The sequence below is a fragment of the Danio aesculapii genome, chromosome 6, assembly GCF_903798145.1.
Source record: "Danio aesculapii chromosome 6, fDanAes4.1, whole genome shotgun sequence".
Classification (NCBI taxonomy): domain Eukaryota; kingdom Metazoa; phylum Chordata; class Actinopteri; order Cypriniformes; family Danionidae; genus Danio; species Danio aesculapii.
In genome coordinates, this window is record NC_079440.1 from 12,252,864 (window position 1) to 12,277,863 (window position 25,000).

The window sequence follows — 25,000 nt, forward strand, 5'->3', positions numbered from 1 at the left end:
CAGATAATCCTAAGCGTAAAGGCGGCAAACAAAATAACAAAGTAATGGGGTCAAACACAGCAAGCCAAGGGGAAACACGTTGTAATTAATCGTTTCACCCTAAAACGTTTGCCAAACAACAACGAATGTGTCCACACCTCAGAGTATATATGTTTTGCTATTTCTTCTGTAATTATGACAAAGCAGCATCTTTTCAAACCTTTTGTAATGACAGACACTGTGACTAAAGAAATATTAAATGAATTAAGCAGTGGTCATTTAATCAATTTTTGTGTCTAGAAGTTTAAGAATTGTATGTATTTGAAGGAAAACAAGCATTATTATTATTATTATTATTATTATTATTATTATTATTACTATTATTATAGAAATGTGATTCAGCTGTTTAATTACACTTTTTCTCAGTGGCTTTCGTGCATTTCTCACGACACTATTTACATTTTCACAACAATTAATGCTTTTCTCAAAACAATTAGTCATTTGTGGACATCATTGTAGCAGTTTCTCATTCCTTCCAACAAATTACAAATGCTTTTGGACATGCATCAATTGCTTTCATACAACTCTCTACTGTTTGATAACATTATCATTTGCTTATGTCATGTCAGACAAAATTAACTGAACTTGTAAATGCTGAATAGTCATTTCATATAAAAATAATAGTCCTCATTTCATTACTTGAGTCATTACATACAAAGATGTTGAACTAGTTGTCAAAAACTGTCAAGCAAATTTTTATAAAAACTTTAAATCTTTTTTTTCTTTCTGAAAATGTCTTCTAAATTGAACAATTTCATGAATGATTTACAGACCTATGTATGTTGAAGGTTCAGTTCCAATATGAGCTGCAATATTGTTCACAGTTGTGCACAGATCTACCCAAAGGAAGTTTATGTTTTTCGACTCTGAGTCGACTATTTTGTTAAAGAATCAATAGTTTTAAACACATTGCACCTTCAGATTTAAACCTCTGGATGTTTTCATTCACTTAGAGCTGTGTAACACACTGCATGGAAGCTCATTTCCACAAACCAATAATAGGGGCTCTTTAAAAGGCTAAAACTTGCCAGATTTCCCTTAGAAGTTTATTTGGGCTCCCTAATTTGCCCTGGCCCCTGTTTAAAAAAAGTTGTTAAATTATGATTTAATAAATGATTTTACAATTCAGAAATGTACTAATTTCTATGCTATATTTAGGTGGACAAGTCTACAGTTTCGGTGAGTTGCCATGGAAACAGAACCAAACATCATCAGCAGAGCCCATTTTGGAGGCAGTGCTGAGTGAACAGCGTGTTGTTTTTGTGGCTGCTGGCTCCGCCCACAGCGGAGTCGTGACGGAGGATGGAGGAGTGCACATGTGGGGAGAAAATGCTCACGGCCAGTGTGGCTTGTCGGGACTGTCTGTTATCCCTAACCCCACCCCTGTGGGCGTGCTTGACTCTGAGGCCACGCCTCCTCAGACGGTTAAGATCCTGGAGGTGGCGTGTGGTGACCAGCACACTCTGGCTCTTTCAGCCAAGCATGAAGTCTGGGCTTGGGGCAGCGGCTGCCAGCTGGGCTTAAACACTTCAACTTTTCCTGTCTGGAAGCCCCAAAAAGTGGAGCATCTATCTGGGAGGCATGTATTACAGGTGGCGTGTGGATCCGCTCACAGCGTGGCTCTCGTACGCTGTCTTCCCCCTCCACAGGAGCCCCGAAAACCCCCTCAAGACAAGTGCGGTCAGTGCCATCAGCTGCTCTACACTATGACAGATAAAGAAGACCATGTCATTATCTCTGACGGCCATCATTGTCCACTAGGTGTTGAGATGGACAGCGCTGAGATCAAGTCAGCAGTGGAGGGCAGTCCAGATCAGGGTAAACCAGGGAAAAGCTCTCCTACTGAACCTGTTCCTTGTATGTCCACCCAGATCGCAAAATCACCCACTTCCAATAACATCCCAGAATCTAGTCGTCCTCCAGAAAGCACACTTCCATTTGAACGTCAAAATCAGGTTCCTGCATATTGCCAAGAATCTATTGAAGCAGCTGTTGAAGACTCGGCTGATCATGAAGCTCCAGCAGCAGGTGGAGAGGTTTGTGTGGAAGCGTCCGAGAACAGCATCCCTGAGCCTGATAGCTGCAGATCCTCAGGGAAGTCATCTCCATATCCTGATGAGCAGGCGGTGAAGGCGTATCTGAAGAGACTTTCTGATCATGCTTTAGCAGAGCACACCGTCAAGACCTCCAGCACAATTCATTCAGCTCAGGTTAGTCTCATGTGCAGCATCCAGAAACCATTACGCCCAAAATTTAAAGTTCAGTCATTATTTACTCACACTTAATTTACTTCAAACCTGTTTGAGTTTCATTCGACTGTTGAACACAAAAGAAGATGTTTTGAAGAATGTTGTAATCATTGACTTCCATAGTATTTGTTTTTCCTACTATGAAAGTCAATGGTTACAGAACTTCAGCTTTCTTCAGAAAATCTCCTTTTTTCGTGTTTATCAAAAGAAAAAGGTTTATAACCACTTGAGGGCGAGTAAATGATGCGTAGTTTTTCATTTTTGGGTGAACTATCACTTTAAAGATTGAAACTTTTGATCTTCAATCGTTTCGAAATAATAGCTTTTATCCACCAGTATTAAATAAATATGGCTAAAACCTATAAACCAGGGCTGCCCAAACATTTTCTTATGAAGGGCCAAAAATCAAACTTGATTGAAGCTAGTGGGACGTAAGTAAATATAGTTGCCATGGGTAATTTCCCAATTTATTTAATAATGTTTATAAATGACTATAAAACATTTCTTTATATTAACTATTAAAGTATTTCATAATGAACTTATTACAGTTAAAACAAAACAATCTAAATTATAACAGAATTCAACTAGTCTTTGCCTTGATTTGCTCGCAGATGTCTTCTTCATAGTCCTCTATCTGTCAAGTGACAGTATTTACATTTAAAAAAAAATCTGATTTGTTTACAACATTTGAAGCATCTAATTTGTTTGCTTTTTTTGTAGCTCAACAATAAAACAAACAAAAAAAGGTTACGTCAAATTAGAAATGACGATCTGTGTGTTCAAGGCATTAAAACGGTCTGCACTGGTAAATGCCTAATATTAATACTCAATACGTTTGTCTAAATATACAAATTAATATTAGAACACCAAACAAAAAAATGAAAGAAAAACTGAAAAAAATACTAATTTTAATGTGACTATTGAAATGGTACAACATTGAAAAATAGGATAAATGGGATAAATATTGAACATGGGATAACATAATGGGCCCTATTATACACTCGGCGCAATAAGGCGCAAGACGTGTTTGGCACGATGGGTTGCTATTTTTAGACCAACACGTTTTTTTTTTCCCGTCACGTTGTTTAAATTGCAAATCCATTTGCGCCACTTTGTGGACTCATGTGTGTGCTGGTCTAAAAAGGAGGCATGTTAAGGCGCATTGCTATTTTGAGGAACTGAAATAGACCATGCCATTGACCATCTAAAAGCAGGTCTAAAGTCCAACGCAGAGTGCGTTAGTTGGACGGCTATGCAGGTACAAATGCTTACACATTGCTTAATATACACAGCTCAGATGTACAGCAATACACAAATATCTTTACATATGAAAAAAATAAAGGATAAAAATGTTACAAAAATGATTACTTTCTACATAAATATAAAAACACTTCCTCCATGCCTCATCTCGGGGGGCTTTTTTCAGTTTATTCATGACAATTTGCATTTGTGTAATGTTATTATTATTAGTAGTATTATTTATGATATGCATATTTATATTTGTTTTAATAAGAACAAGTTTAGATTTCTCCACCTGTCGGTTCTTGGAGACATATGCATCACCATATGGGGCATAAGAATAGGACATGTGTTTTGATCTCTATGTTTTGACTATAACTCAGACCACACTTCATTATTATTGTTCATTTATCCATTTGCAGGAAATTAGAACTGAATTTAGAAATAGTTTTGAAACAAATCTTTAAGCTTAAACAAAATGAAAGATGTAGGCTAATGGATGTCTTCAGTGGAGTGCATATAACACCTTATCTTCTAAAGTAAAGGAGTAAAAGTAAAGAGAAAGAGAAAGTAAAGAGGCCGAATAGAGGAGGCTCGTTCTTTATCCTCACTCTGCAGATGGTCTGTTTAACTGTTTTCTCGCTAATGAGGCGTTCAGTTTTTCCACTTACAAAGTCAGCCATGTAAATAGTAAATGCGCCATGGCGTGATTCAAACCGTATTTTTCCGTCCTTAAAATAGTGGATTCAGACACGCTCTAAATGACTTTGCGCCTAGATCGTTAAAATCGAGCCCTATAACATTTATAATGCAGAATTGAATAGATATAAACTTTGTAAAGATTATTTTGAACAATGGTATTACATTTTAGTGCTTTTAAAGGTTAACTTTAAGTGAGGAAAAACAATAAATGTGAAAACGACTGCCTGTTTATATCTGTTTTTTTGCTGGCTTCAGTAAAAAGTCACTTTTTAGAGTTTACTCTAATCATGATACTTCAGACGTCATTCTAATATGCTATGATTTGATCATTTGAAAATTTTATGTGTATTTCTCAGTTAAAATAGTTGGGTTAAAATATCCCAACAAATAACCCAACTATAGATTATTATAGCACCTTCCCAACTATGGGTTATTTTAACCTAATGTATTGGGTTGTATAATTTAACCCAATACATTGGGTTGTTTTGATTAAATGTTATTTTTTCCATTCTGGTATTACTATTGCTACTATTAATAGTACTACTATTAATGTGATAATTATGGCTCTGTAAATAAATAACATACATTTTCAAAAATATTGAAAATGCTTTGTTTCCATTACATTTAAAGTGCCTGATGCTTTGTTAAAATAAATCAAGAATCACAAACAATGAATAACAGTCAAAGTACAAACAGAAAATCATGTGTTGATTGAGCAGCATATGGAGTACTGTGTGCTGTAGAGACTGTCCAGCAGGCTTCACTCATTGTCCACAATACATCTAAACCACATTCAAACGCTTCTAAAAAAAACTGTAGAGAGGAACATGTGAGGCAGAGAAAGCGTTTTTATCTATTTAACATAGATCGGCTATGAAGCGCACGTTTGTGTCATCAATAATAAGAGTGCTGGTGAAACGGTTATAAAAGAAAACACGACACGGAGAGATAATTTGATAAAAAAAAAACATTAATATTGCGTTAGAGCTTAAATAAACGTCCTAATGCAAAAACAACATAACGCACCTGTATTAATACAGCTGTTCTGTGTCGGTAGAATTAGTTGACTATTGAAATTCAAAATTTTTAACCCAACTGGTTGAGATATTAAATAAATAACCCAATAAGGGTTAAAAATAATCCAACAAAGCACCAAATATTTAACCTGACTGGTTGAGTTATTGATAAATACCCCAATAAAGGTTAAAAATAGCCCAACAAAGCACCAAATATTTTTAACTCAACTGCTGGGTTAAATAAATAACTCTGCGTTTATTAGAGTGTATTTTGTGGAAAATGAGATGCATGGTTTTTTGATGAACATAAAAGTGAAATTAAAAATTATTTGTTAACGTATTTGTATATATTCTCTTTATATCAATTTTCTATTTAACAGTTAGCTCATTAACACACTTAAATCCTCTTTGAGAAGTTGATTTTGTTTATTTAGTTACATTTTATTTAATTGTTTATTGTAAATTAGGTTATATTAATTAATTCCAAACCATCGTGATTTAAATGTTTTAATTTCCTCTAAATTTACAATTCTATATACAGCTCATACAGTACTTGCTCTGTTTCAGCTCTCCGGTGACCCTGCTAATCTGTTCGCTTCTGAGCCCTTGATCCCGGTGGCCCAGTCTGTGACTCCTATGGGCTCCGCGTTGAACAACTTGGTGGTGTCGTGTGCCTCTGCAGTGGGGGAACGTGTAGTGTCCACCTATGAAGCGCTCTCTCTGAGAAAAGTCATTGGTTACTGGGTAAGTGTATCTTGGGGTGCTTTCACATCTGTAGTTCGCTTCATTTGGTCCAGACCAAGGGGAATAAATGATACATTGTAGCATTTTCTGCTGTCTTTGGGTCGTTTTCACACCACACTGTTGGCTTTGGTCCGAGCCAGATGAAAAGAACCAAAATGCAGTCATCTGACAAAATCCACATCTCTCATTGGCCAGATGTTGTTAAACATATTTCCTAAACTGCTTATCGATTGGTCAGAATTCACGTGCGGGAAAATGCCAAAGGAACTCCCGCAAGTAAACAAACCGGCAGACACAAAATGGCACTTTTTACCCATAGATATGTACATTAGATGTCGCCTACCCTGTTGTTGTCTATTGGAAGGAATGCGCCATTAGAGCCGCCATTTTAGCACAGGGTAACATTCCTTTGAAATGAATGCCGAACCAAGCTGCAGTGGAGGACTGTGGCCATCCAGAGCCAGAGATATACACATATATCTATGATCGGGAGTTGTCCCGGTGGTCAGTATGCAATTATTTTTTTAAATTACGAAAATTATAATTTTACATTACTTTTCTACACTGATGGATCAGTGACCGCACGGACATTCCCGACAAAAAGCTTGTGTTTGTGTGTATGGAAATGTACTATACACCCTCCCTGTTAAATTGGATCTAATCTTGTTCTGAAACACACCCCTCTCCTGCTTCCACTTCTCATACTGACGGAGGGAGCGAATCGTTTGTGAATGAATCTCTCTTATGAGCGACTTACTTAGCCGACGATATTACAAGCTTCTCTGGCACCGCAGCATCTTGTTGTCATATTTATTTCGCATTGTTTGCTGATTTTATTCAACAAAACTAGCATAAGTCGAGTATTTAGTGCGAGTTGGTGCTACTGCCTTATGGTGAATGCTGTAAGTGACTGTACTATCATCAATAACGTTACCTGTTTAGCACAAAAGTTCATAACATACAAAATCGTAAAAAACTAAATCTTACCTATGAAATGTTCTGCCTTTGTGCTTTGTTTTCTTTGTTTGCTCGTTACTACACCCGTAGACAGCGCTAAAGTCCAGCATCTTCACGTAGTAACACTGTCTTGACTAGTGCGGTTGAATGACATTTGTCCTGGGAGCACTGTACAAATATGGCAGAGCTATTGACCCATGCTCAGGGTCGGTATGCGATATCTAGTGTATATATCTATGCTTTTTACCATGGAGCTACTACTGCGATGACTGATTGTATCCCTGCTCATAGTGTACTATATAGTTTGTATACATAACTTTAGACAAACTATACATTTCGAGAATGAAGAGCGGCTGCAGCTGGAAAACAGTGTTTTAATGCATCGCACGTCACTTCAGGAGAAGGCGTGAATTAATTTTGTTAAACTGCGACATGGTCATCTTGCGGAAATATTGCCAACAATCCGTCAGGTAATGTTTTTCCCTCTCTCTCTCTGTTGGTAAAGCGCTGTCAACAGATATTTTTCCTCCACGCCCTATAATGCACAGCACATCGGCCTACGGCAGCTGGATTATTCCAAAAGGCGCAGTACTTTTTGTGGTTAAGTCTGTTTTAGTTCGGATCATATTCTCACCACAAACAAACCGCTCAAGGGTTTGTTTGAAAGCGTACCGAGACCACCTCTTCAAGGAGGTCTCGGTATGCTTTTTTGGTTCGCTTTTGGCGCGCACTCGAGTACGATTGCTGCATTCACACCTGCCGAAACGAACCGAAGAGGAAAAATGAACTCTAGTGCGATTCAACCAAACTAAATAAGGCAGATGTGAAAGCACCCTTAAATCGAAGGGTTTAATTTAAACTTTCCCTCCTTCTTACAAAATAAGTTGAAGATAGCTAAATTGAATTTGTTTGTTTAAGTTCAGCCCATATACTGTAAATTGTTTGCAACCAGTTACCTTAAAGGAGACTCAGTGGGCTCAGTGGTTAACACTGTCACCTCACAGCAAGAAGGTTGCTGGTTGGAGTCCCGGCTGGGCCAGTTGACATTTCTGTGTGAAGTTTGCATGTTCTCCCATTGTTCGTGTGGGTTTCCTCTGGGTGCTCCGGTTTCCCCCACAGTCCAAAGACTCGCGGTACAGGTGAATTGAATAAACGTAGTGTATGTTTGTGAATGAGTGTGTATGGGTGTTTCCCAGTACTGGGTTGCAGCTGGAAGGGCATCCGCTGTGTAAAACATATATGTTGGACAAGTTGGCGGTTCATTTTGCTGTGGCGACCCCTGATGAATAAAGGGACTAAGCCGAAGGAAAATAAATGAATGAATGAATCAGTTGCCTTAAAAAGACTTTGTAAATCCAATGAATCATTTTTTCAGTGTGCTTGTTCAAACTACTTATTTAAATTGAGCTGAAACAACACAATTCAAACAGAATTCTTCTCAAACAGATATCATGTTGTCCTCACACTTGCCACTTGAAACTGAACAATTGTGATCCATCATCCTATGACATGTTTGTGCTTCAGGTTCCAGGAGAGGGTCGCGAGCGAGTGGAGGAGAGACTTCGTCTGGAAGAGTCCATGCAGGGGAAGAAGAGCTCCAGCCTGGGGGACATCCGAGAGGAGGAGGCAGAGCTCAGCCGTCGCCTGTCCCTGCCCGGCCTGCTCTCTCAGGGTACACATGCTCTCCTTCTCTTACACCCAGTGTCCCGTTTCCGTAAGTCTGCATGGGGATGTGCGAGCTTTCATTAGTTTGGATGTTTTGCTTCCCTCATCCATCAGCTCACTGCACGCTCCGTGTTTCTGCTGCAGAGGCTATGAATAACTAACAACTCCATTCCTTTTAGTGACAAATTTCATAAATATTTTAAGCAAATGGTCTGATTTTTATCATTTGCTAGTGTTGAGGGCATAACGTGATTGTGCTAACATTTACACATGCTTTTCTTGCTTAGTGTTTTTGTCTCTTTTTTTAGTCCAAATATCTAAACATGTTTAAATCAAGACGCATTTTTGTTTAGACAAACAAAAAAATATTGTCTTGTTTCAGAAATGGTTAAAAAAAACGAATGAGTTTTTCCTTAAAAGAAGCTAAATAATATGCCTATTGGGTTAGCAAAATAATTTTCTTTTCGCTTTGAAATGATTATTTTACTCACTCCATTGGCCGATTATTTTGCTTATTTTAAGGAAAAACTCACTTAATTTTGACATATTATTTCGAAAAACAAGACAGTGTTTTTACTTGTCTACAAAAAGATTTTTTGTTTTCATGCGGCCACCATTTTAAAAACGAAAGCGAGGCTGCAGTGGGAAGAAACCCGGAGGTAGAGGATCATCACTGTAAATATTTCAACAACATGCCGTGGACTACAAACCTTCAGCTGTTGCCACAATTTCAAAGTACAGATATGGTGTAAACAACACTTTAATATCATTCAGTTCAGTTTAATTTACACAATTAAAAGCATGTTAGGCATCAAACAAAATCGTAATCTCTTAATAATAGTAACAGTAATAAGCTTAAGTGTCCTCGTAGACTTCAGTTCATGGCAGCAAGTAAACATCGTGGGGGCGCTTCTCTGCTTCAACCTATGTAACCCGCTGATCGATAATACTATGCAGTCCTGTGTAAAATGTTTGGAGCAAACCCTCGTGTTGTTTGTAATAGTGTTGTCACAATACTGGAATTTCAGTACCAATCGGTACTGATGTTTTAAAAAATGTCCATTTCCCGCTAACATTTAAGCGCTGTTAAGCGTGTTCTTAAACAGCGCTGATTTGCCATAGTATTCACCAGTGCTCAACAGAAATGACTGTGATTAAGTGCAAACACAGATAAACGGACACTGGAGTGCTTTAAAGCCACGAAGATCAGTCGATCCATCAGCAGATTGCTCGTTTGCACTCAGTAAACATCGGTAAAGTGCATTGATGACCTTCTCTGCCAATTACAGTCATTTCTGTTGAGCACTGGTGAATACGAAGGCAAATCAGCACTGTTTAAAAACTCGTTTAAATATTAGCAGGAAATTGGCGTTTTTTTTTTTTTTTTACATATCAATATCGACTGGTGCCAAAATTCAGTATTGTGACAAGTCTGGTGAACTGATTCATTAACTTGAGATTGATAAATGGCTAAAACGTGTTTGGGCAAAGATAACGTTAGCTAACAAGTGCCGTTTCCATTAACTTAGCTGAAAATGTCCGATATCCCTTTTTATTTTCACTATCCATTTAGAACAGACATTCGGGTTACCCAGAAAGTGGTGAAATGATAAATTTGTGTCACTTTCTCTTCACTGATAAGATATACAGCCAGGTACACAACAATAAGCTATCACGGACGCCATTCCTGTGTGACTCCAGGCGATACTTCCAGGGTTCTTCCCACGGCAGCCCCACTTTCGCTTTTAAAATGGCGGCTGCGTGAAATCTGTCTATTGTGCCCTTTTTACAAGATGTAAAATAAGTCTCTGAGGAGTGTGTATGTATATTCATTGATTGCACGTTATGCTGATAGTGTAAAAATTAGTAGAATTTGCTAGTATTCGAATCAAATGTTTTTATTCAATAGATTTTCCTCATATGCGTATTAAGATTTCTATTAAAACTATATACTGCTGGCTGACTTGAACATGATAAAGTAAAGGTGAATATATACTTACTTTCTCCTTCTTTGTTGTAGTTTTACAAAAAGAAAGATACTTAGAAGAACAATTGCCAGTAAAGTCAGTAAAGTTACCCAAATTGTTTCTGCTGTTCTGTTAAACTTTTGTTAACGCAACAACTGTTTAGGACTGAATAATAATATTTATTATTATCAATATTATGACTATTTAAATGTCAAAATGCTAATTTAAACAGCCACAGATATATTTCAGCAGTTGTGTGAAGCAAAAAACGTGCTGATTTGCATTATCACTGGTGACAGGTGCTTGAATGTTAAAACGGCCCACCTATGAATTGTCAGTCACTGAAATGGTCCCCCACCAACTTGAGTTTGAGACTCCTGCATTCGTGGCTGTCTATAGTCACACACTGATGCAACACAACTGAGTTTAAACCCCTTATAAAATTCATTATTGCATAATACTGCAGGTCCCCTTTAAGAATTTTTTAGATATTTGGATTAGAAACAAGAAGAGAAACTCTTAAGGTTGCATCGTAGAGTGAAAAGAAATAGAGAAAAGATTGCTATGAGTGTGTTTTTTAATTAGTTGAATATGTGAAGTTTGGTCATAATCCTGTGCAGTGTGTTTAGAATTAGTTCATTGGGTTCAAAGTAAAACCCTACAAATCTCGGCTTGGCCAACTTTTTATACAGTGTTTGTTAATGACATGGCTTTGTATTGCCATGGCTCTTCACATTTTTGCCTTGGGCACTTGTGGACACATTTCCCTTATATTGCTGTTGCCGTGGTTACAGACAATGCAGAGTCTGAGGTGAAGGCGTCGTCATCCAGCACCACAACTGAAGGTATCTTTGTGTAGATGTAGTTCTACTAGATGTAGTGTATAGATTAGTAGTAGATTTATAGGTGAATCTCACAGAACGGTGTTAAATTTCTAACTCCAGAATCAATTTTTATGATCATTAAAGGGTGACATGGTGGCTCAGTGGATAGCACTGTCGCCTCACAGCAAGAAGGTTGCTGGTTCGAGTCCCGGCTGTGTCAGTTGGCATTTTAGTGTAGAGTTTGCATGCTCTCCCCATGTTGGCGTGGGTTTCCTCGAGGTGCTCCGGTTTCCCCTACAAGTCCAAAGACATGCGCTATAGGTGAATTGAATAAACTAAATTGGCCGTAGTGTATGAGTGTGTATGGGTGTTTCCCAGTACTGGGTTGCAGCTGGAAGGGCGTCCGATGCGTAAAACATATGCTCGATAAGTTGGCGGTTCATTCCACTGTGGCGACCCCTTATAAATAAAGGGACTAAGCTGAAGGAAAATGAATGAATGATCATTAAAGGGAAAATTCACTCAAAAATGAAAATTCTGTCATCATTTACTCACCCTTCAGGGTCTTTCTTCTGTTGAGCACAAAAGAAGATATTTTGAAGACTGCTGACTTTCATAGTCATTTTTTTCCTACTATGGAAGTTGATGGGTCCCAGCAACCAGCATATCTTTCATGTTCAACAGAAGAAACTCATAATGGTTTTGAATCACATGAGTAAATGATGAGGTCATTTAAATTTTTGGGTGAACTGTCCCTTTAAGCACATTTTAGACTGAATTACACTGAAATACACACATTTTACACACTACAAGCTAATAATCTAATGCGTCTGTTTGTCTCACTTTACAGTTGTTTTGTTTAGTTTGTGCACTTCTTTCTGTTCATCAAAGAATCCTAAAAATAATGTAGCACAGTTTCTGTTTTCAGTAAGTACATTTACATGGACACCAATAATCCAATTTTAATTCGATTAAGGCAATACTCTGATTCATACGTGTCAACCCTCCCGTTTTTTGCGGGATTCTGCCTTATTTTTACACTTCTATCCTGTAATTATCCCGTAAAGGTATTTCCCCCCTATTTTCAATCTTTCCATGAAGGGTGGCAATACACATTAAAAAAGCTGATCCATCCTATATGTAACCCATACTGCGGCTTGCCGAACCACCAGGGCACACCCCTTGCTCTTAATCGTGACTCTGTTCTGTGCTTTCATTTTATTTAGGCATAAACACTTTTAAATAAATATAAAATGGTGGGATTCCCTTCCTTTCTATTACAGGCGCCATTGCCCCTCATATGCAATCCTCAACACAATCAGATCATGTAGCGGTGCGTGATTGTCACATTCGCTTCTTAGTGATAAATAGATTCGGTTTCCCAAATGGATACTGTATATGTAATTTGAAGTGGAGCAAAAGTGGACGCTCTGGGTTTTAGGTTTGAACAAACAGACATGCATAATAATAATAATAATAATGATAATGATAATAATAACATCTAAACATGTCAATCTTGGTGTTTTTTTTTTTTAAACAACAGATTTTATCCCTTATAAATAAGGGCGATATGCCTTATTTTCACATCCCAGTGTTGACAGGTATGCTCTGATTAAACATCTTAAACAAACTATTACTGTCATGTAGGATTTTCACCACATTTTGCGACAGGATAGTCTATATACACACACACGGCTGTTTGACACTATTCTCTGCACTTACCGAGTCAGTGAAGGACCACAGACACATGCACCGTGAAATGCAGAGGTTTATTTCTCCCATTCAGCCTGCAGTATCTAATACCATTAAAACAACACTCTTCCAGCAGTTCATACCCGCATCCAATATCGTTTTCACGGGGGGCATGCATGAAATGTTGCTGAATGAAAGTGAAAGTGCCAAACTGCAGTTAAAGTCAACAAATTAAAAATGAAACACCTGAAATTACATGAAACTCCAGAGGAAATGTGGATAGCGAGATGACGTTAATCAATCTATGTGTTGTAACATGTCAAACGGAATCATGAAAGGAACATTCAAAAAGCAACTTATGTAAACACCTTAATAATATTACTGTCTTATTCAGATTAAGGTAAATAGTTGGATTACTGATGTCCATGTGAACGTAGTTCATGTTATAGTAAGTAATGTTTATTGAGCCAGAATCAGCACATTAGAATGACTTCTGTAGCGTCACATGAGGGTCAAAGAAATAAACAACATTTTAAAATATTTAAATGGAAAACAGTAGTAATTTGTGATAACATGTAACTATATTACTGAATTTAAGTCATTTTTGAGCTAATAAATGCAGCTTTTGTGAGCATTAGAGGCTTTGAGAATCTTATCCATTATGGTTGTCTTTGAAATTGAAGATACTCATTAATGTCATTAAAATAAATTTAAATGTATTAATTTAGAGTACAATTTCTTTTCTTTTTTTGCTCAGTTGGGAGAAATAAATCTGAAATAAGTCAGATTTTGGCACACTTTGTGTGATTTAGTCTTTATTGAAAACTAATCCTTTAATTTTTTTTATTTTTAGTTGATAGATGCATTTAGTACACTGTAAAAAATTAATTGAGAAAAAAAACAAGGCAACTTGATGCAATAAGAACTTTGAGTTGTCTCAACGACTGTTTTTTAGTTCTTCTCAGTAACAATATTTTGTTCAGCTAACATAATTTTTATGCATGCAGTGTTGATTATTGTATTTTACTAATAAAGATATCACACTCAGACACCTGTACTGCATGTCTTTGGACTGTGGGAGAAACTGGAGCACCCGGAGGAAACCCACGGGAACACAGGGATACCAACTGACCCAGCTGGGCTCGAACCAGCGACCTTCTTGCTGTGAGGCGACTGAGCTACTCACTGCGCCACCGTGTCACCACTTTTACAACTTCTCCAATTTATTTCCATTGAAAGCAACATATAAACAAGCTTAGTTTTCGATCGTTGCATCACGCATGCGCAAAATTATTTAAACATCAACATTCCAGTTCAACACAAAAAAAGTTTGTCCAGAAAATTCTGTTAAACATGCAGACATAACATTTTAGCGAATATTGTTGATCTATTTTTATGTTATCAATAGTCATTCACAATTCTTAGTATACTGTATTTGGCAGAAAAAGTAGAGTGTGCTGAACAAATGGTGATTTTATTTTTTACAGTGGATACTTTAATCCAATCAAAACACGTTCAAAGAAACGTTCTGCTCTAGAGCACTGCTTGTTTTTTAAAGTAATTTAAATTGAGTTATTTTACGTATAACAATGGCTTCCTTCTTTCTGCGACACGCACACACACACAGACACCTTTTTTCTTCTCATCGCCCCCACCCGCATGACAGATGGACCCTAGTGGGGCTGGAAAATAACTCTGCATGGCAGCAGTCTGTGTGTGTTTGTTTATGTGTGCACCTGGCCATACTGTGAATATACTGTGTGTGTGTATGTGTGTTTCACAAAGAGATGAACTAAAGTTGGCCAAGTCTGTGTGCTGTTAAATGATTCATGTGAATTTTCCTATGCTCTGTGTTCCTGCTTATATGGCAGAACCAAACTATGCATATTCAATGAGGAACAAACTGCCAAAGTTGCTTTTTCTTATGATTTATTATTATCTTAAGATCTTAAGCTTTGTTCACGCTGTCAGTTCAAATTCTTGGTATTTGTGCATCAAAGTTACAGAAAAAAAAGTAATAAATAACTACTAGAAATCTGATCTATACATTCAGAATGAAAAGAATTTCTTAAAATATGGCTCACACTTGGCGTCACAGGGGCACACCGGGTAGCACGATGACCTCACAGCAAGAAGGTTGCTGGTTTGAGCCCCGGCTGTGTCAATTGCCGTTTGCAATTGGCTTTCTCCCACAAGTCCAAAGACATGCGCTATAGGTGAATTAAATAAGCTAAATTGGCAGTGGTGTATGTGTGTGAATGCAAGAGTGTATGGGTGTTTCCAGTGCCGGCCCATAGGATCGAGGGGCCCTAGGTGAGATGAAAAAAATTGTGTCCACTGGTGTAAAAACAGTGAGAAGAAAGCACAATTTGTTTATAATTATGTGTATAAATTTGAATTAACTGTAACAAATTTAACCTACATATACATATGTTAAAAACACAGATTCAAACCAAAAAAAATGCTGTTTGGACGCCATTTTATTTCAAATTAAAACATTGATAAAAATAGCAACGACACTTGTGACATATGAGATATGTGGAATCTGTGTAGAAATACGTTACGTCATTCTAGCTCACCCAATAGCCGTTCGCGGGCTGGGTTATGTAAAATAGAGTGTGGTGCTGCTGGGTATGTTTCTAATATTTTCTTATTATTCATACTGTTGTTTTGTATTTATTATTGTTTTCAGCTATTTGTCATGTATGAATTATTCGGAGCTATTCTTTTAATGAAATGTGGAAAGCTTGTGGTTTAAACGTTCGCGCTCGTCCTAGTGCTTATGTACACAGTTAATATAATATAAGAGCAGTGTCTGTTGGCCCCTCTAAGAAATGCGGGGCCCTAGGCGACCACCTATATGGCCTGTAGGACGGCCGGCACTGGGTGTTTCCCAGTGTTGGGTTGTGGCTGGAAGGGCATCCGCTGCGTAAAACATTTGCTGTATAAGTTGGTGGTTCACTTCGCTGTGGCGACCCCTGATTAAGAAATGGACTAAGCCGGAAAGAAAATGAATGAATAAATGAATGAATGAATGGCTCACACTTTTCAATAAGGTTTCATTAGTTAAAGTTAATTATTGTATTTAGTAACATAAATTAATTATGAACAATACCTGAACAGCATTTATTAATCATAGTTCAACATTTACTAATGCATGCACCTTGAATTAACATGAACTAGCAACTTTATTTTCATTAACTAACGTTAACTAACATGAAAAAACACTGTTTGTTCATTGTTTGTTCATGTTAGTAAATTCATTAAACTAATACAACCTTATAGTAAAGTGTTACCGAAATATGATTAAATATGGTGGGATTCCAATCTTATACACAAAAATAGGATTGTGGATTTGGACTATCTTCATATAATCTACTGTTTGTATATAAATGAATTAAATATGATACAATACAAATAGATATTTATTTCTTTATTTTAAAATGTAAAAACATCTCACATTATTATATCACAATATACAGTATATCAATCAAATGTTTAAGCGGATGTGTAGTAAACATTACATCACTGTGGATCTGAACAAGGGTATCTGTCTTATTTGTAGATGTAGAATACGTTCAGGCTCTAGATATTGATGTTGCAGCTTTCTTTGAATGTGTTTTGTGTCGTTTATTCTCTTTCTCCTTCACACTCTCTCAGTATCTCCTCGCCTCTTGCGGAGAACAAGTCGCCCCCGGATGCGGGCTGTCCCGCTCGCTTCGGGAGGTGTACCTGAGACCGATTCCCACCTGCCTTCCTTACAGACGGAGGTGTGGAGCTGGGGACAAGGCCAGGATGGACAACTTGGGCATGGAGACCTCCTTCCCAGGTCAGAGTCTTAACATTAGCCGGGAGGCATGTGGAACTCAAGTCTTTCCAAACAGCTTAGTTACAAAACATTTTAGCAAAATGCTTAATGAAGTTGGGGATTTGTTACAGTATGTTAGACCTTTTGTGCAAAGTGCCATAGCATGTTAGCAGTAGGTGAGATAGAACATACAATCTGCCAAAATGCTAACAGCTTGATAAAACATGCCTATGTCAGTATTCAATGTTAAACTGTGTTAATAACATGCACATAAATGCTAAAAACATGCTATCAGGATCTAAGAACATGCTACCCTTTTTTATCTAAATAGAAATTGTTACCAGTATATCAGAATATGTTAGCAAAATGCCAGAGCAAATTAGTAGCTCGCCTAGTAAAATGAATTGGCAACATGCTAAAAATGCTAGCAACTTGTTAAAATATATAAGAAATGTTTAAAAATCCTTAGCAACTTGTTAAAACATGTTAGCAGTGTGATAAAACATGTTAATGTCTTGTTTAAATGAGCAGGTAACAAACCATAACAAAAGCAAAATGCTTAAACATACTGTAATAGCAGTTTTAAGACGTGTTAGTGACTTAAAGCATTACAAACGTCTTAAAACATCTTAGCAATTTACTAAAATGTTAGCAACTTGTTAAAAGTGTTACGAACGTCTAGAAACATGCCAAAACACACCTGCAACTTGTGTTATTGACTTATTCATGCATTACAAATTTGTTAAAACGAGCTACATTTATTAAAACATAGAATCATTTTGGTAGAATATGCTAAAATATGCTAATATGCAGAAAATGGCAGAAACATTGTATCAAGATCTTAAAACATACTAACAAGATCTTAAAACATACTAATATTTGAAAATGTTAATATGCACGAAAATGCTAGAAAAATGCTATCAGGATCTTAGGACATGTTAACTTTTTGGCTAATCAGGAATTTGTTACCAGTATACTAGGACATGTTAGCAACATGACAGAACATCTTAGTGACGCGCCTAATAAAACTAATTGACAAACATGCTAAAAATGCTAACAACTTGTTAAAATGCATAATAAAATTTGACATTTCTTAATAATGCTAGCAATACGATAAAATATATTAAAGTCTTGTTTAAATGTGCGGGTAACAAACCAAACCATAAACCAAAATGCTTAAACAATGCTAAAGCATGACAAACGTCTTAAAACAGCTTAACAACTTACTGAAATGTTAGCAACTTGTTAAAAGTGTTACAAACATCTAGAAACATGGCAGAACATACTTGCAACTCGTGTTGATGATGTATTACGAATTTGTTAAAACAAGCTACGTTTATTAAAACACAGTAGCATTTTGCTAGAATATGCTAAAATATGCTAATAATATGCAGAAAATGGCAGAAACATTCTACCAAGATCTTAAAACATACTAATATTTTTTTAAACTTTAATGTGCATGAAAATGCCAAAAACATGCTGTCAGGATCTTAGAACATGCTAACTTTTGGGCTAAACAGAACGTGTTACCAGTATATCAGAATATGTTAGCAAAATGCCAGAGCAAATTAGTGACTCACCTAATAAAACAAATTGACAAACATGCTAAAAATGCAAGCAACTTGTTAAAATGCTTAAAATTTTTTAAAAACATGAGCTACTTGTTAAAACATGCTAGCAATGTGATAAAATATATTAAAGTGTTGTTTAAATGTGCAGGTAACAAACCATAATAAAAAAAAAATTGCTAAAACAATGCTAAAGCATGACAAACAACTTAAAACATCTTAGCAACTAATTAAAATGTTAAAAGTTAGTTATTAAAACTTGCTAAAAGTGATAGCAACATCTAGAAACATGGTAAACCAGCCTAGCAACTTGTGTTATTGACTTATTCAAACATTATGAATTTGTTAAAAAAGCTACTTGTTAAAACATAGTAGCATTTTGGTAGAACATGCTAAAATATGCTAATAATATGCAGAAAAATGGCAGAAACATTCTACCAAGATCTTAAAGCATACAAATATTTGAAAACCCATTAGCCATCTGTCAGAACATGCTAGCATTGTGTAATACTTGTTGGCAACCTAAACATATTAAAGTAATGTAAGCTTAAAGTAATAGCAAACTTGTTAAACATTACCTAGATTGTTAAAATATACCAGCATTGTGCTAAAACAAGTTAGCAACTTAAACTGTGCTAACAACATGTTAAAATGTGCAAAGTAAATGCTAAAGGATGTTAACACCTTGGTATATCGTCAAAGAAAGATGTTAGTTGTGTGCAAAACAAGCTGGAAACATGCTAGCAGCATGATAAAAATGCTAACAATGTGTCTTTTGTGGTTAAAAAGTAAACAGGCCGTCCCAATTGCTCCAGAAGGCATATTCAAGGCTGTTTTAAAGACAGAAGTGTTAGGGATGATGATGACCTCCTTTAGGTCAGAGTCTTTCCATCGTCAGGGAGGCACAAGGAGCTCCAGTCACATCTCATGAGTTACATAACATTACAGGGTTTTAAATTTTGATGTGCTGTGCTAAAATGAGGACAATCTGTTAGACGCATCACAGAGGAACTTAATTTAGTGATTTGTTTGTATTTCGGTTTATTTCTAGACTGCAGCCTGATTGTGTGAAGAGTCTGAATGGTAAGGAGGTGCTAAAAGTGGCTGCAGGGGCTCATCACTCTCTCGCTCTGACCGCACAGTCACAGGTGATACAATTCACTTATCTTCTGCGACTTTACTGTTGCGTGGACAGTGACATATTAATCCGCCTCTAATGTGTGTGTGGCAGGTTTTTTCCTGGGGTTGTAACACTTCTGGACAGCTGGGACACATGGAATCACCCACCACCTTTCCTAACTTGACCAAGGTATATGTACACATTCACGTAAAAGTGAGTAGTATTGCAAAAGAAAAAATAAAATGTCACAAAGCATGGCGCTCTGGCTTTTGAGATGTTTCAAAAATATTTAAATGGTTATTCATCAAAGAATCCTGAAGGAAATGTATCATGTTTATCAACATAAATATTAAACTTGATTGAGAACCACAGATTTTTCAACTGTTATAGCAAAAAGAAATATTTCATGAGCACCAAATATAATAATGTATAATAATTTTATAATAACAAGAATATTATAATATTTTTTAAGAACCGTGTGAATTGCATTTAAATTATATAAATTAAATAATAATATAAATTTTATAAAAATGATTTAAATTGTAATATTGTTTTACTTTATTAAAACTTTTACTGATTTTTTTATGCGCATAATTGAAAAACCTTGCCAAATGTTGAGTCTTAGAGAAGTGAGATTAATTATATTCATGTAATACTTAACCCATAATATTGAAATAACATTAAATTGTATTGCTGTTACCTATGTATATGTACAATGTACTTATTAAATTTAATGTAAATTATATTTCTAATATTAATAAATGATGTTCTCCCCATGTCCGCGTAGGTTTCCTCCGGGTGCTCCGGTTTCCCCCTTAGTCCAAAGACATGCGGTATATGTGAATTGAATAAGCTAAATTGGCCGTAGTATATGTGTGTGAATGCAAGAGTGTATGGGTGTTTCCTGGTGTTGGGTTGCGGCTGGAATCTAACATTTACTTTTGAATTGAGTTGTTTAAATGAAGTTATTCAAATTGTCTAACAAATTAATTATGATTCCAAAACAGAAAGTGTTTGTATTTTCACCATTAAAAATAAGTATGTTTCTCTTCCTTTAAGGTTCAGCGCATAAAACATACATTACCTGACAAAAGTCTTGTCACCGATCCTAGTTGTAAGGTCAGCGGATAATAACTTGACTTCTAGTTGATCATTTGGAAAAGTATCAGAAGGTAAATCTTTGAGATGAATCATCTGTTGAACTACATCCTAATCATCACAAATACTGCAGAAGACCTATTGGAACCCGCATGGACCCAAGATTCTCATAGAAATCAGTCAAGTTTGGTAAAGGTAAAATCATGGTTTGGGGTTGCATTCAGTATGGGGCGTGCGAGAAATCTGCAGAGTGGATGGCAACATCAACAGCCTGAGGTATCAAGACATTTGTGCAGCCCATTACATTACAAACCTCAAAGTTCCTGAAAGCAAAGAAGGTCAAGATGCTCCAGGATTGGCCAGCCCAGTCACCAGACATGAACATTATTGAGCATGTCTGGGGTAAGATGAAGGAGAAGGCATTAAAGATGAATCCAAAGAATTTGATGAACTCTGGGAGTCCTGCAAGAACACTTTCTTTGCCATTCCAGATGACTTTATTAATAAGTTATTTGAGTCATTGCAGAGATGTATGGATGCAGTCCTCCAAGCTCATGGGAGTCATACACAATATTAATTCTTTTTCCACTGCACCATGACTTTATATTCTATACTGTACATTATTTCTGTTAAGTGACATTACTTTTTTCTAAGCAAAGTCAGACCGTGCTGTCCTAAATAAATAATTAAAAATCAAAACATGATCATATTTTATTTTGGTAAAATAAGCGTAATCTAGAGGTCTTTGCCTTTCATATAAGCCACTTCTGATACCAAATGATCAACTAGAAGTCAAGTTATTATTAGTTTTTCCTAAAACTTGGATAGGTGACAAGACTTTTTCAGGTAGTGTATTAGCATTAAAGAACAAACAAACAAAACAACAGCGAACAAAATCAGCTTTTCACAAATATCTTTTCTTATTTTTCATATGGCAAACTATATAATGTCTGTAAGAAATAAACAAGATGCCTAAACAAAAAAATTCATAACAATAGGATGTCAATTATGATGCCATTGACTTACCAGTGACATTTTACTGTCTTATACCAGTAAATGAAGTTTGGTTCACTAAGATCCCTGCCAGTTGGCAAATTTGTGTGGACAACATACAGATTCCTGACTGTTTTGCTTTTTGTTTGTCCTCTTTTGTCTTTGCGCAGCTGTCAGATGGGATTCGTGTGTGGGATATTGGGGCGGGTCAACAGCACACTCTCTTATTGGCTGACGGAGACTGTATTCAGCCAATCCTGTACTACAGCGGACAGCAGGTGAAGGAGGTGCCGGAACCAACGGAGGATGAGGAAAAGACTGCAGAATACACTCAACAACCTGTGCTGCTGCCCTTCTGTATGAATGTGAGCAAGTCCTTTTTATCATCAACATGATTTCGAATCATTATTGTTGTAGGGATGCATGATTAATTGCTAAAATATTGAAGACTAGATTCAGATACTGATGCAGTGTTAATTATAAATGGTCACAATTTGCATGTTTATTATTCCTTCAATGACCAAACTTTACATTTAAATCTATGTTTGACCCAGAGAGAGCGGTCGTCATGAGTGATTTTTGAGTCTTTTCAAGCAGTATTATTATTTCTTATAAGAACATTTGAATTGTCACAGAAGTACTGGAATAATTATGATATAAACACTTATATTTACATAAAGATTAAATGTTCAAAAAGATTTAAATTTGAGAACAACTTGATGCTTCAAATGAAAATTGTTCGCACTTAAAATAGCCGGCTTAAAGCTACTATTTAAAATGTAATTCAAGAGTTTACACTTAGGCTGCATTTACACTGCATGGTTCAAGTGACTCAATTCAGATTTTTTTTTTCTCTCATGTGACACTGATCGAATATGGCCCATGTTCGTGTAAGCAGGAAAAAAATGACATTGATTTCGATTTACCCAAATCAGATTTAGGCCTTGTTCATATGTGGAAATTCATCTGATATTAATCGGATCTGTGCCCTCGTGTTTGCAGTGTAAGCAGGTAGATCAGATTTTCATCTGTTAATGTGAGTCGCGCATCATTAAAAACCATAGCGAATGACGTCAATTCTGATGCTTTCGGAACAGACTTCAGCAGAGTCCCAAACCTTAAATCTCACACACGAGGACTTAAACAGCTTTTACATTGTCATATAGCGCAAGTACTTACGCATGTTAACGAGAGAGCGCTACATCTACCACGTAACCAATATAAACTAAAACTGTTGCGTGCATCACGTGCATAAATCACACCATGGACATTACATTTAGATGCCCACTGGTTTAAAAAGACCTAGATTAAAAAAAGATGGCTAAATGAGAACTTCTGTCATAAACTCTAGTAAAACAACTTGTCAAAAAGAATTTAAAAATGAAACCCTGCGAACAAAGGTCGCTGGTTCGAGCCTCGGCTAGGTCATTTGGCGTTTCTGTGTGGAGTTTGCATGTTCTCCCTGCATTTACGTGGGTTTCCTCCGGGTGCTCCGGTTTCCCCCCACAGTCCAAATACATGCGGTACAGAATCCGCTGCGTAAAACATATGCTGGATGAGTTGGTGGTTCATTCCGCTGTGGCGACCCCAGATTAATAAAGGGACTAAGCCGAAAAGAAAATGAATGAATGAATGAACCCTGCGAACAGATTAAATACAGGAATGGAGAAAAGGGCGCTCTTTTAATATCAGCTGTCAGTCAGTGCCCGCTCTTTTTTCCGTGTCGTTGCGCCTTTGCCTTGTGCTGTGTAAAAGCAGACAATCGGATACGAGTCACTTTTAAAAGATGATGTAAGCAGGTCAGCAAAAAATCGGATACAGTCTCAAAATCGGAATTGACCTTAAAGATCTGCAGTGTAAATGCAGCCTTAGCTGATGATTGATGCTGTCCCGGGATAAAGCCCTGAGCTCATAAGATCCTCGAGCCCAGGGCTCCCACCCTTTGCAAGGCGATAGGGGAGTTTGAGCTCTAGTAGAACTCGAGAACTCCCCTGCTTTAGTAGCTAATAAACAGTTATTGATTGCTCTTAAGAGATAACTACTTAATAAGTGCATGTCTATGGTGTCGATTTGGATTAGTTGATTAACTTAATTTGCATGTTTTTGGACGGTGGGAGGAAACCGGGGGACCCGGGGGAAACCCATGTGGGCCCGGGGAGAACGAGCAAACTCAACACAGAAATGTCGGCTGCCTTGGTAATAACCAGAACCAAAGACGTTCTTGGTGTGAGGCAACAGTGCTAACCACTGGGCCACCGTGCCACCCATCTAGGAAAGGAGGAGGAGTAGGGGTGGAAGGGGGGATTCTTCTAAACGAAGATGACTGTAGTATGAAACCTAGGGCATTTATAGTGGCTTAGGAGACGTCTGATTGGTAAATGATAAATTGGATAATGCGGGGCCAGCTGCAAGCAATCATAAGCACGTGATTCTCTCGAAATTAGTTTGTAAATAAACTTCACTCATTACAGTTTTTTAAGAGATTTTCAAATAAAAAATGCTGATTCAGCTAGTAATGAAGCTTTAAACATGAAATTGTTTGATGAAGATTTTAATTATTAAGGAGAAAACAAAATGCCAAACTACATAGTCCTGTGTGAAAGTAATGTGTGCAATAAAATATCCTAAAGGAGAATGTTCGTCCATCTGTTGGTGACCGCAAGCTGAAGCGAACTTGGTTTCTGCAGCAGGACGGTAATGCAAAGCACATCAGCAAGTCCACTTCTGAATGGCTGAATGTTGTTGGTGGAAATATGTCTAGGTATTTAAAAGGAGTAGCATTGAGGTGACCAAAAGAACAAGCTAATGATAAAAGGAGGCAAGAGTAATGCATAACAAGTTAGCACTGCAAAAGATTTATCGCTCCCACAAACCATTTATTTACAATATGTACAAACACAAAAATTATATAATTTGAAGAACCAAGACAAAAGATAGAGAGAACTGAACATTGTGCTAGTAAATCAAAGAAAGAAATATAACAAAAATATCCCCATCATCTCCTCCCAATCCTCTAGACTGACCCAGGCTTTACAACATATTTCAAATTGGCTTGAGCTGTCTCTTTTCAGAGACAAAGAAAATACACACAAAAAACATTGTACTGTTCGTAACACTGAAGAAAAACAAAATTAAGACTTTTAAGGAGTGGCCTAGTCAAAGCCCTGACCTGAATCCAATTGAGATGCTGTAGCATGACCTTAAAAATTGGGTATGTGCTCAAAAACCCTCCAATGTGGCTGAATTGCAACAATTCTACAAATATGAGTGGGCCAAAATTCCTCCACAGTGCTGTAACAGACTCATTGCAAGTTGTCGA

General features: G+C 36.9%; 1 protein-coding gene across 3 annotated transcripts in view; it reads left to right on the forward strand.

Moving 5' to 3' along the window:
* als2b (alsin Rho guanine nucleotide exchange factor ALS2 b) overlaps nucleotides 1–25,000 on the forward strand; it is a 69,641-nt gene that overhangs the window by 6,003 nt on the left and 38,638 nt on the right. For 2 of the 3 annotated variants that reach the window (XM_056459538.1, XM_056459539.1), the window contains exons 4-10: nucleotides 1,198–2,249; nucleotides 5,813–5,989; nucleotides 8,471–8,660; nucleotides 16,755–16,923; nucleotides 19,522–19,618; nucleotides 19,702–19,779; nucleotides 21,852–22,046. In XM_056459538.1, coding sequence (XP_056315513.1) covers nucleotides 1,198–2,249; nucleotides 5,813–5,989; nucleotides 8,471–8,660; nucleotides 16,755–16,923; nucleotides 19,522–19,618; nucleotides 19,702–19,779; nucleotides 21,852–22,046 — 1,958 coding nt within the window. The remainder of the gene's footprint in view (nucleotides 1–1,197; nucleotides 2,250–5,812; nucleotides 5,990–8,470; nucleotides 8,661–16,754; nucleotides 16,924–19,521; nucleotides 19,619–19,701; nucleotides 19,780–21,851; nucleotides 22,047–25,000) is intronic. The other variant, XM_056459541.1, reaches the window with a different exon arrangement.